At 38.9% G+C, this 13530-nt stretch overlaps 1 protein-coding gene across 4 annotated transcripts in view; it reads right to left on the reverse strand.

The window, feature by feature from the left end:
- Positions 1 to 13530, reverse strand: part of slc39a6 (solute carrier family 39 member 6) — a 191051-nt gene that overhangs the window by 15041 nt on the left and 162480 nt on the right. For all 4 annotated transcript variants that reach the window (XM_060905928.1, XM_060905929.1, XM_060905930.1 and 1 more), the window contains one exon: positions 11373 to 11453. In XM_060905928.1, the coding sequence (XP_060761911.1) occupies positions 11373 to 11453 (81 nt within the window). The remainder of the gene's footprint in view (positions 1 to 11372; positions 11454 to 13530) is intronic.

Here is a 13530-nt window from a genome sequence, read left to right on the forward strand (position 1 = left end):
CTGGGAGAGTGAATATTCCACTGAAAAGTGAGAAATAAAGAGTTTTGTGAACTCCATTCTGGCCTGCCGTCCTTCTGTGCTCCACCCACCCCTATGAAGTGCAACACACAGATTGTGGCGAATTTCTGTTTGGCTATTTTTGTGACCACTCGGCGTGTGATGTCATTTAAGCCAAACAAACTGCTTGAGTTGAGTCCTCCTTTAAGTGCGGCTGAGAGACAGTGGCGATGCCGTGCATGTTGGGATACTGATCCAGAAAGGAGGCAAAAATACACAGAGCAGGAGAGATGGAGAAGGGATGTAGAGCAAGGGAAAAAGAAGATTAATTATCAAAACTGGCAAGGGAAATGTCAGATGCGCAAAAAGTAGAGGGATCAAAACAAAGAGAAAAGTCAGAAGCTAGGAACTGCAGTCTGGACACTCCTCCTCAGAGTACAGTTTCTGTCCAACAGCCAAAGTAGCGGTCAGGATCTTCAAGTTCACGGTATTATGCACTTATGACTGAAAATAAATGGAATAAGAAGTACGTAGGGCTTATATTGATTGGTAATTCTTTTACATATGGTGTACACGACTGATCCATTAGTTACTGTGGTGATTTTATATCCTTAAATGTACCCACACACACATGTAACCATGCACACATGCCTTGATATAATCACATAAGCAATAATGTGGTTTATGATGACTGTATTTTGATTCAAAGCCAGTCATGTTGATTTTCAGGAAAAAGTAAATGAAGTTGATTTGATTAAAAGTAAAGACCTGGCTACATCCAGGAATCCCGGACATGGCTCTCGAGCTAGCGGGCCGCTCAACTCACCGCAGTGACGAAAGCAAGGACTCTGCTAAGAGTCGCAGAGGTAAATTGTGTGTTTACCTCTCCTTGGCACATGCTCCTGTACCAGCCTGTCTGAAAACCGCTACCATCATTCCAGTGCCCAAACAGGCCAAAAAAAGCTCCCTCAATGAGTACGGACCAGTCACACTCACACCCATCATATCCAAGTGCTTCAAAAAAACTAGTTCTGTGGCATATCAAAGCCACCCCCTGCCCTACTTTAGATCAGCACCAGTATGCATACAAACCAAACAGATCCACAGAGGATGCCATAAACACAGCTCTCCACACCACAAGGACCCACTTGGAGCAGAAGGGGACAGATGTAAGAATGCTTTTTTGTTGATTACAGCTCTGTGTTCAACACTATTGTACCCAGCAGACTGGTCGGCAAACTGCTGGACCTAGGCCTCAGCAACAAACTGCGTTTATGGATCAAGGACTTTCTGAACAACCGCCCACAGATGGTGAGACTTGGTCCTTATGTCTCCCCAAGTCTCACCGTCCGCACTGGAGCACCACAAGGGTGTGTGCCAAGTCCCCTTCTCTACTCCCTCTACACACATGACTGCACTCCCATTCACCCCATAAACACAATTATAAAATTTGCTGATGACACAACAGTAGTGTGACTGATCCTTAATGGTGATGAGACAGCTTTATAGAGATGAGGCCTGTAAGCTGACTCAATGGTGTGTAGATAACCTGTCACTAAACATCAGAAAGACAAAGGAGCTTCTTATAGACTTCAGATGGCATCAGGAGGAGCCCCTGCCACTGGAAATAAGGGGAGAGGAGGCAGAGAGGGTCTCCAGTTTTAAGTTCCTGGGTACCCACATCAGTGAGGACGTCAAGTGGATGGTTAACAGTCGAAAGTTGTACTTGGAAGATGGCTCTGGACACTTACAGTAATGCTTTTATGGCTGAGGACTACAGTTGACTTGCTAACTTTAGGACTGCAGTTGTCATGAACAGTTTTGCACTGAAGTTTCCATCAATGAACAGTTTATAACATTATCAAAGCGGACTTCATGTTAAAACTGTTAAAAATGTTACAATCATATTATCTGTTATCAAACAAATGAGGATGGGTTCCATTTTGAGTCTGGTTCCTCTCGAGGTTTCTTCCTCAGGTCGTTTGAGGGAATTTTTCCTTGCCACAGGCTTGCTCAATGTGGATAGACTGGGGATAGACTAGGGATAGATTAGGGATAAAATTAGCTCATCTTTAAAGTCACTAAAATTCTGTCAAGCTGCTTTGCAACAATATCTATTGTTAAAAGCGCTATAAAAATAAACTTAACTCCAGTGCTCTGGTCAAAAAGGCTCAACAAAGACTATAAGGACTCTGAGGAAGACTAACCTCTCTGCAAAGCTGCTGGAGTCATTCTGCCACTGCTCAGTTGAGAGCATACTGACACATTGCATAACGGCCTGATATGGAAATTGTTCGGCAGCAGACAGAACAGCTCTTCAGAGGGTTATTAATATAGCACCAAGGGGGAGAAGAAAAAAAAAGAAAAAAAATTGGACTCCCCGGAGGACATCTACAGATCTTGCTGCCTCAGCAGAGCCTGCCACATCATTAAGGACAATGCACATCCATTTCATCACCTGTTCTCACTACTGCCATTTGGAAGATGCTACAGAGCCTTAAAAGGCCCATGCTTCCAGACTCAGGAACAGCTTCTACTCAATAGCTATCAGTGAACTGAACTTGCACCCTTGCACTGCCACCACAACAATTTTACCTCAATTGCAATCATAATACACTAATGTGCAATAACTGCATAAGTCACTTTAAAAAGTGCACCAGTACTGGTCATGCTTACAACATTAAGTAATACATAAAGCACGATTATAGACGAAAGACAGGCACATTCAGTCAAAAAAAAAACCTGAATTTTTTCATTCAAAAAGTAAAAGTACTTTCGTGGACAATTTTATTCTGTGAATTACCCATGGAGGCAGAACCATGGGGAGCAGTCATTGCCGGCTGGAAGTAGCGTACAGTCATTGATTCTGAGTTATCGGGTGCGAGTAAACAAGCCATGTTCTGTGGGTCGAGATTCCTAGTTCCCAGTCAAGTAACTTCAGATCATGTTGAATAAATCTAGATCTAATACTTGTAATAGATCTTTATGGCACATATTGATTATTTCATGGCATTATATGCAAGTAGATTTGGTTGTACTTTGGGTTCGAGAGCTTCACCAGCGAAGCTCGACAAGTTTAAAATGAGTAGGTCAAACAGGATAAACACCTTTGTGAGTTATACAAGCATGATAAACATATTGACAGAAACTTTATACTTTACACTTTCCTATGTGCCCACTGCCAAATAATATAGTTTTTAAATTACCAAATTTAGATGAAACATAAAACTTGTCACCTTACTCGGTCACACCGGAGTGCGCACTTCTGCATTCATAAAGGACTATTCACATGCTGTGTCCGAAATTGCTCACCACTCACTATATAGGGCACTATATAGATAGTTTTCACATGACGTCACAGAGTCGGGGATTCCCTAGTGGTGGCCATCTTGGGGGTCCAGCTTACCGTACGGGTGACTGAGCACACATTGTAACACGCGAGTACAAAGTCTTCAAAAGAACCCAAGCAGGCTATTTAAAGCTAGCAATGGTGCACACCTGTTGTATTTACGGCTGTCATAATAGGTCAAATGATGAAGTCAAGCGGAGCTTTTATGGAATTCCCACTGTACGGGAGCACGAAGGCGAGCAAACAAAGAAACTCAGCATACAAAGGAGAAATCTATGGCTTGCGAGAATCAACCGCAAGGATTATCAGCCTTCCAAACACAGCAAAGTCTGCTCTGATCATTTTATAAGTGGTAAGTTGTTTAAATAAAAATCAATTGTGCTTAAGTTTGTTTTTGGAAACCAAAACATCATGTGAACAATCTATGGAGAATGCCTAACTGGAACCGCTGAGTGTACGTTTACATTGTAATGTACACTTAATATCGCTCGTTTGTCACGTTTCTGTTTGAAACTTGTCACTTCACTCACGCAAGGGTCATTTTTGAAAAACATTTTAGGTCTATTCTGTATGATTTGATTTGTGTTTGGGATGCAAACAGCGCGCCTTTTGGCGGATGCCGCCTGAATCGCGCAGATCCTTTTTTTTTAGGGGGGGCGTTGGAGTGTCTGATTATAATTTCAAAGTAAATTTTGTATTAAAATTACTAAATAAGCAAATCCGTTACAGTCCATGAAACAGGAAGTATAAGGATGAGAAAAAAACAGTTTAAATCGGAAAGCTGCGCACATTTGCGCAGCCTGAGCGGTGTGCAGGACTGCGCAAATGTGCGCAGCTTTCCGATTTAAACTTTTTTTCTCATCCTTATACTTCCTGTTTCATGGACTGTAACGGATTTGCTTATTTAGTAATTTTAATACAGAATTTACTTTGAAATTATAATCAGACACTCCAACGCCCCCCCCCCCGCCCTAAAAAACCCCCCCGGATCTGCGCGATTCAGGCGGTATCCGCCAAAAGGCACACTGTGAATATACAACCCTGATTCCAAAAAAGTTGGGACAAAGTACAAATTGTAAATAAAAACGGAATGCAATAATTTACAAATCTCAAAAACTGATATTGTATTCACAATAGAACATAGACAACATATCAAAAGTCGAAAATGAGACATTTTGAAATTTCATGCCAAATATTGGCTCATTTGAAATTTCATGACCGCAACACATCTCAAAAAAGTTGGGACGGGGCAATAAGAGGCTGGAAAAGTTAAAGGTACAAAAAAGGAACAGCTGGAGGACCAAATTGCAACTCATTAGGTCAATTGGCAAAAGGTCATTAACATGACTGGGTATAAAAAGAGCATCTTGGAGTGGCAGCGGCTCTCAGAAGTAAAGATGGGAAGATGATCACCAATCCCCCTAATTCTGCGCCAACAAATAGTAGAGCAATATCAGAAAGGAGTTCGACAGTGTAAAATTGCAAAGAGTTTGAACATATCATCATCTACAGTGCATAATGTCATCAAAAGATTCAGAGAATCTGGAAGAATCTCTGTGCATAAGGGTCAAGGCCGGAAAACCATACTGGGTGCCCGTGATCTTCGGGCCCTTAGACGGCACTGCATCACATACAGGCATGCTTCTGTATTGGAAATCACAAAATGGGCTCAGGAATATTTCCAGAGAACATTATCTGTGAACACAATTCACCGTGCCATCCGCCGTTGCCAGCTAAAACTCTATAGTTCAAAGAAGAAGCCGTATCTAAACATGATCCAGAAGCGCAGACGTCTTCTCTGGGCCAAGGCTCATTTAAAATGGACTGTGGCAAAGTGGAAAACTGTTCTGTGGTCAGACGAATCAAAATTTGAAGTTCTTTATGGAAATCAGGGACGCCGTGTCATTTGGACTAAAGAGGAGAAGGACGACCCAAGTTATCATCAGCACTCAGTTCAGAAGCCTGCATCTCTGATGGTATGGGGTTGCATTAGTGCATGTAGCATGGGCAGCTTACACATCTGGAAAGACACCATCAATGCTGAAAGGTATATCCAGGTTCTAGAGCAACATACGGTCCCATCCAGACAACGTCTCTTTCAGGGAAGACCTTGCATTTTCCAACATGACAATGTCAAACCACATACTGCATCAATTACAGCATCACGGCTGCTTAGAAGAAGGGTCTGGGTACTGAACTGGCCAACCTGCAGTCCAGATCTTTCACCCATAGAAAACATTTGGCACATCATAAAACGGAAGATACGACAAAAAAGACTGAAGACAGTTGAGCAACTAGAATCCTACATTAGACAAGAATGGGTTAACATTCCTATCCCTAAACTTGAGCAACTTGTCTCCTCAGTCCCCAGACGTTTACAGACTGTTGTAAAGAAAAGGGGATGTCTCACAGTGGTAAACATGGCCTTGTCCCAACTTTTTTGAGATGTGGTGTTGTCATGAAATTTAAAATCACCTAATTTTTCTCTTTAAATGATACATTTTCTCAGTTTAAACATTTGATATGTCATCTATATTCTATTCTGAATAAAATATGGAGTTTTGAAACTTCTACATCATTGCATTCCGTTTTTATTTACAATTTGTACTTTGTCCCAACTTTTTTGGAATCGGGGTTGTATAAAGTTGTATATATCAGACAGCCTTTAAAGTTTGATGAAGTCAGTTTCAGGCTTTGGAGCAGGCTTTGGCAGTTTCAGGCTTTGGCAGCCCTGCATAGTCACTTGAAAATGCATCTTTGTCCACTTCATAGGGGTCAATTCCCCCAATCAAGGCCAGTTTGGCTGCATACCGTTGTCGTGAGATGTCGTCTAATGTATCTATATACTTCTGTTTGCTTGATTTTGCCGACATTGATCTTTATTTTAGAAAACTGACTATATAACTTCATAAATTCGTCCGAGATAACGTAGCCGGTAGTGGCGATGGTCCATTTTGTTTGCCCCCCAAGACGGCAGCTGGGGGGCGTTCCCCGGAATGCCGTGACATCAGTGAAAACTATCTATAGTGAGGACGCCATTTTATAGTGTTGTCCGAAATGATAGTGAGGATTATTACACCCTATATAGTGCACTCAAAGTATCCCACAATGCATCACGAAAAATAGTGTACAACCGATGGTCACTAACCAAGCAATATATCCCATCATGCACTGTGGTCACACTAAAAGAAATCAAATTAAAAGTCTCAAATGAGTGGCAGTGGCAAAGAAGAAAGTATTTAGCCTTGATTTAAAAAAAACTGAAAGATGCAGGTACTTTGTATTGATTAATGTGGGAAATACGCTCAGTATAATATGTATTTATCACAAAAACACATGCATGTATTTATTTTGAAAACCCACCAGCCGGCTGATATGGCATGTTTTAATTGTGCGACAGTAATGACATAAATACCAGCGTGACAGACTAGTGTCTGAAAGCGTTTTTTCATTTTACCAATGAGCTCACTGTACAAGTCCTCTATATAGTGAGCGAATTCCCTATATAGGAGTAGGGAACGAGTGAGCGATTTCGGACACAGGGATAGTAACGGCATAATAATCACTTTCACTCTTTCAGTTTCAATTGTTTTCTCTTTCGCAGTGGGAACACCCACTGCAAACAGGATAAAATCTGTGACATCCCATTAGGGATTAGGGAATATAGAGATATATTTGGGCTATAGTTTGGGCTATTTAGAGGTAAAACTTGTTGAGAGATGGCACGCGGATTTTACATGCTTCGGATGATTCATTTTATGATTCAGGACAGCGATTCGGTTCAATCTTGAGAACTGCAACACTGATGAACGGCACCCTTTTTTTCCCCCAACTTTGACTCCATCCAGCCAAAGACCAGCTCGAGTAAGTTGAAATATTTCTTCCGTTTCTTCTGAGCAGATCGGTTGATAATGTGTTATCTTAGACTGGTGTTTGCAACACGGGGTCAGTAACCAGTCCACTGCAGCCCAGACAATCGGACAAACCGACTGTGCATGACTACCAGTGCTGGAACAGCCCATAAAGGAGGCAACATGTCACTGACCATGCCTGACTGTCAGAGCAGTGACTTAAAACTTGCGTGTACTTGACAAGAGCTTATGATGAACGTTATATGGTGGAACCACTGGTATCATACGTGATCTTCTGAAATAGCTAGTAATTAAACTTCACTACAGGTACACCAAGTTGTTTATATACTTTATTTTTATATTCTATTTAAATTATATTTTTAGTTATTAGTTAATTGATAGCTTCTTTTAATGTGCGAGTGAGTGAATGGACTGATGAGTAGAATGAATGGGGTATAGTTTGCCCTTTGTTTTAAGAGAGACACCAAATTTTGCAAGCTTTTGTAAGCTTGCAATGACAATGGGATTTCTGATGCTCCCTTTTCTGTAAGCTTTGCCCATTTTGTGTTGTCCATCCGACCCTTTCTGACCGTAACACCTGTCAATGTAAGAGCCATAAAAATCCAAGATTTGTTGTTGAGAAGATGCATCTTTTGAGGTTCATAAACAGCTCAGATCTCGAGAGTTTGACCAAAATGATAACCTGTGACACCTCCAGCAAAACGTGCATGTATATGAGTGTGCAGAATGCAAAGAAAAGACTGTTCAGCTCTCCAGTTTTGATGGCTTGGCAAAGGTTGCTTTCACTCAGTGACCGCAGAGAAAGAGAGAGAAGATGAGAGTGAGGGTCCTACCACTGTCAAGATCACAGTGAAGAAAACAATGGAGGACACACAAGACAAATCAACAGGTTCTTCTGGCCTGCAAGAGATGATATCCTGTGGTACCTCTTTGATGAATTGCTTGAAATCATGCAAGCACCTCAGCCTGTGACATCCTGTCACATGGAACTCCAGAAGGATATTTGGAAGCAAATCTCCCAGTCACTGCCATGTCATTTTTAAAATTTTAGAATGTTGCAAATATGAATTTTTTGAATGACTGTTTATGTTTCAATATTAAGATAATAAAATGCTGTTTTAATCAAATAGTTGAATGTGTCATATTTGAAGTACTGGTGTTTTATTCACATTTTGGATGGTCAGTATTTTTAAAATCTGTAAGCATATATATTTGCACTTTTTTTTTCCTCGCATGCTGTTGTAAGATGAAGGCTAAAACCAACAGATCATATAGAGAGACATCAAGTCCATACCACCCCGTCACAGGGTCGTTTTATTAAAAATTATGAAAACGAAGTGAAATTATCCATAAATTAATATTGACCATTGTTAATGTTTTGGGACTAACCAAATAAATGCAACTTTTATTTGGAATTTTAAAGTGAACCCAGCAACTTTTATTTGGAATTTTAAAGTGAATTAGTATTTTTGTACAAACAATGAGACGTGTCAAATTCAAATTTCCAGATTAATGTATTTTAAAATAAATAAATAAAAAAATGTATATATAATACTTTCTATTGGTGGGTTCTTTAAAATAAATGAATAAAAAATAATTCAAAAAGGACATTTTACTAGTAGGAAAACATTAGATTTTTAAAATTGATTTCATGTATTACTACTTACATGGTTTACATATTGTCCGCGATGGGGTGGAACAAGAATGTCTCCCATACCTGAATAAACAGGATAATATAAAGATTTTATGCCTGAGGTGAAAAAATGTGTTGGGTTTTTTTGAGGATTTCACACATTGTGAATTAAAGAAAATAAAGTTTGCTGTTGATAACAATTTTGAAAATTTCAACATGAAAATGGCACCAGTTTTGTAGAATGACATCTCAGACCATCTGGTTTCCAAGTTGAACTATAACATTTAGTGATTTCATGCACAGTGATGCTAAGCAGACAGGCAAGCTCCATTTCTCTTTAAAACTTTGTCCTGGGCATGACTTCTGTTTCGCAAATCAAAAACTCTCACCCATACTTTCAAAAATATTTACTAATCTAGAAAATCCAGAACACTGGTACTCAACACACACCTTATTAAATATATTAAAGTATATTAAAGAGGTTTTTAAAATTCAAACATTAACTGTAAAAGGAAAACCGTTAGTGTTAATACTCAATAATAATCTAGAATAGTACATAGTAAGCATGTAACATTTCACGATACTGGGTTCACAATTTGATTTTCCCATGATATTTTTGGAAAAAAAATTTAAATGGAGAAAATTTATCCAAAAAAAATGCAACATTTTCCTATTATCAAATATTCCATTTGTTAAATTAAAACTCTTTCCATTTTTTAATAACCAACTATAATTATTTATCCACATCTATAAAGGTTGGAATAAAACAAGTCCTTTTAACTAAAATATTCCTTTTATTAAAAAAACGAAAAAAAAACCCCCCACAAATAGGCCTTTTCATAATAAACATTTATGAACATTTGTAGCACTTCCATTTGTTTCTCTTTTCTTTAGCTTTTGACAGTCCTTAAAAAGATTTATACAGTCAAGCACACAATAGCTCTCATTTTTAGATCAGTTTTAAAAAAAAAATGTTTTCATGGCATTAGAGCTGTGTTACTTCTGGCTTTGGTAAAGTTGCATGTAATCCCCCTCTATTGTACTTTGTGTGCGCTGTTGTCTAAACAGCCCAATTACAACCAAGAAAAACTAAGATTATGCAACCTGACGATCAGTTAATTTTTTATTTCATCAATGTGAATTGTCATATATTTGGACTACAATTCATCATTGCACGATATATTGTTACATGATTAGTACATAGGTATGCAATTTGAGAAACGTTAAATTGTTTAGTCAGTCATAAGTACAGGGTTACAGGGTGCTATACTGTCTCCACTATTATGTTGGTATTGCACCACACAGATGCATAGTGTTAAGTGCACAAATGCCTGCAAGATGGAGCAGCAGCCATCTTCTGTACATGTTACCAGCAAGTATTAATCCACAGGAATATCTGGCAAGTACTGGTCACTCACTGCAAGTGACCACAATCGATGGGGTAGAGTGGCTAGACAGAAGCCCTCTCTCACATTTAAAATAAATCAATAAATAAATTAAATTAAAAAAAAAAAATACACCCCATACCACACATCCAAGCCAGCCTACATTTTGACAAAACAGATAGACAGTCACACACCCCAGACCATGTGGCAAAATGTGTTATGGTCTGATAAGACTAATATAGATGATAATTAGGCATAATTAAAAAAAAAAGTGTTTGGTGCAAAGAATACCATACCCACAGTGAAGCATGGTGGTGACACCATCATGCTATGGGACTGGGACTCTACTCAAGATAGATTGGCTCTAAACACCAATCTATTCTGGTACAAAACCTGTAAACTTATATTAGACAGCTAAATATGAAGAAATCGTTTACCTACCAGCTTGACAATGACCCAAAGCACAAATCCATGTTTGCAAAGGAATGGCTTCAGAAGATGATAAACATTTTTGAATGGTACAGACAGAGCCCAGACCGAAAATTCATCAAAAACCTTTGGAATGACTTAAGAGCGGTGCATAGGAGATCGCCTCCCAATTTGATATATCTGGAGTATTTTTACAAGAAAAAGTGGAATAAAAATGCCCAAATCAGTAGGTGTTATGTTGGTAGACGCTTACCCAAAAATGACTGTTGCACAAGAAGCAAAACGCTGCTTTAACAAAGTACAAGTTAAAGGGTGTACACACTTACGCAAACAAGTTTTATTCCCCCCAAAAACATTTTTGTTTTTCCACTTGAATTTTGTTGGTTTCTGTGTCACATTAAAGGTGGAAAAAGATCAGACATGATTTATCCTGGTTTGTTTTTTAAATAAATAAATAAATCTCCCCTTCATTCTCCCCAAGCAGTGTGTGTATGAGCAGACAAAGCAGAGAAGTAGTGAATAAACTGAAAAGTTGTAATGATATTTCTCTTGGAAATAACACATTCATACAAATAATACACCCATGTGCAAAAAAAATTAAATAAATAAAATTGGGGGGGGGGGGGGGGGACCCACCCCACCCTCAACCTTGCATGCTAAAACCTGCATAATGCTTGAGTTAATGGTGGTGGTGAAGACGGTCTTACCCAGCTCATGAGGAAGCTCATGGCAGAACACAGCAACTGAAGTGCTGAGACCACTAGACAAACCCTCTGTAAAGGCTGCTCCTATATATTAAAAAAAAATAAAAAATTGATGAATAAAATTATACACCTAGATGAGAGCGACATTTTCCAAAGGGCTTTAAGCTGACCAACAATAGTGCTTTAAAGGTAGACTGCCTTTCAGATTTTTCAAGTTTAGGTCACAAGAATTTTCCCTGACACCCAAATATTTTTGTTTAGCGGACTGAAAGCTACTGAATTCGAATCACAGACTTCCAATTTTATTATTCTTATTTTTTTTTTAAATAGAACAATTAATGAATTTAGGGCCACGTGGCCCTAAATTGTCCACCATTTCTTCTTGCTTCACCATGACCCAATTCAAGATATTACTTCATGCATCAACGTGGTGGGCTTTTCCCATTCACGCAAGGCATTGTGGGATACAAATTTGAAACAGGAGAGGAAAATGGAGGACATGAATGAAACGTGAAGAACCGACTATAGCAGGGGTTTTCAAAGTGTGGGAGAGTCAGCCCCCCCTCGGAGAGCAAATAAACAACAGCGCCCCCCCTTACAATTTTTGTTGTTGCTATACTTAAAGTTCCATTCGTATTTTTTAAAAAATGGTTGTTGTACACATTATTTTTTTCTTTTTCACATTTTAAACATCTGTGCTTTTTAAAACATCTTGTTTTACACATTTTAAACATCCCATAGCATCTATTCTTTTAAGTTCGTTTCTTAAGACACGTATTTTTAAGTATGTTACCTCGCTTGTTGACAGTTTCGGCGAACACTTCCGCCTTCTTCAAAACAGTCACCAGATGTCGAGTGGTGACGTGCCTTATCAGCTGATGTTACTCTATGGAGGCGTGAACGTCACGCCTCCATAGAGTAACATCAGCTGATAAGGCACGTCACCACTCGACATCTGGTGACTGTTTTGAAGAAGGCGGAAGTGTTCGCCGAAACTGTCAACAAGCGAGGTAACATACTTAAAAATACGTGTCTTAAGAAATGAACTTAAAATAATAGTTATAATTATCAGACATAATGAATTTTCACTACATACATCCCATAGCATCGTTAGCGAGCACCTCTTGGCAGACAACACACTGTGGCAGTGGAGCATCTTCAGATCCAGTCCATGAAAATCCAAACTTTAAATAATCGTGGTCATACTTCCTTCTTTTTCCAGTCCCCCCAGGATTCCGTGGGCCTTTTTTGTGATTGCTGCGGGCTAAAATGTCTGATGTTGCGGGGGGTTTCCAAAAAAATTGCGATGAAAGTTGCGGTGTTTTTTAGGTTTTTGTTGCGATTACATTGCGGGAGGAAGTGAAAGTTGCGAGAAATTGCGATTTTCTCTTTTTGTGATTAAAATTGAGTGATATGTTAAATATTAAGTTATTACTGAAAAAACTATTGATTAAAAAAACAGACACTGAGAAATGGTCCTATAAACAACTTTACCAATATAAAAGATTACCAGGACTACAAAAATGCAGAAAAATAGGCTTTACTTATCCAAATGCACCTGTTGGTTCAAAAGTTAAAGTGCAGAGAACCTCACAGCACAACATAAAGTTACCTTAAAATATAATATAAATGCCTCAGCTTTTATGTAAGAAAAAAAACTATTAATACTAGTACTGTGTGCAGGCAGTCTCTCCTGAAGACTAAATTAAACAATAATTATACACTAATAAAATAAATGGTTCAGGCTTCATAGAAGAAAAAAAACAATTTGAACAGAATCTCACAATATGATGCTGAAGCTGTCTAAACAATGGAAAATAAAATACCATTTTGGCAAAAATGTTGGCATCCATTAACTTCTTGTATTAAGTAAAAAAAAAAAAAAGTGCACACAGTCCTTCACTGTAAACATAACACACTTTCAGTGTTGCCAGATACTGCTAACGTTTTCCAGTCCAAATTATGTTCAAAACCCGCCAAAATGCACTTGAAATCGTCCAATCTGGCAACACGACGCGCATGCTGCTTCTCTTGAACACACGGAAGTAAGGTGGAAGGTAGTTTGTCGACATCACCTCAAGACGATGCCAACGATTGGTCAAATTTGCGGGAAAGTTGCGGTGATTGGATATAATTGCAACACCTCCCTGAATTGGCGGGG

The sequence above is a fragment of the Neoarius graeffei genome, chromosome 23 (genome assembly GCF_027579695.1).
Source record: "Neoarius graeffei isolate fNeoGra1 chromosome 23, fNeoGra1.pri, whole genome shotgun sequence".
NCBI classification, from domain to species: domain Eukaryota; kingdom Metazoa; phylum Chordata; class Actinopteri; order Siluriformes; family Ariidae; genus Neoarius; species Neoarius graeffei.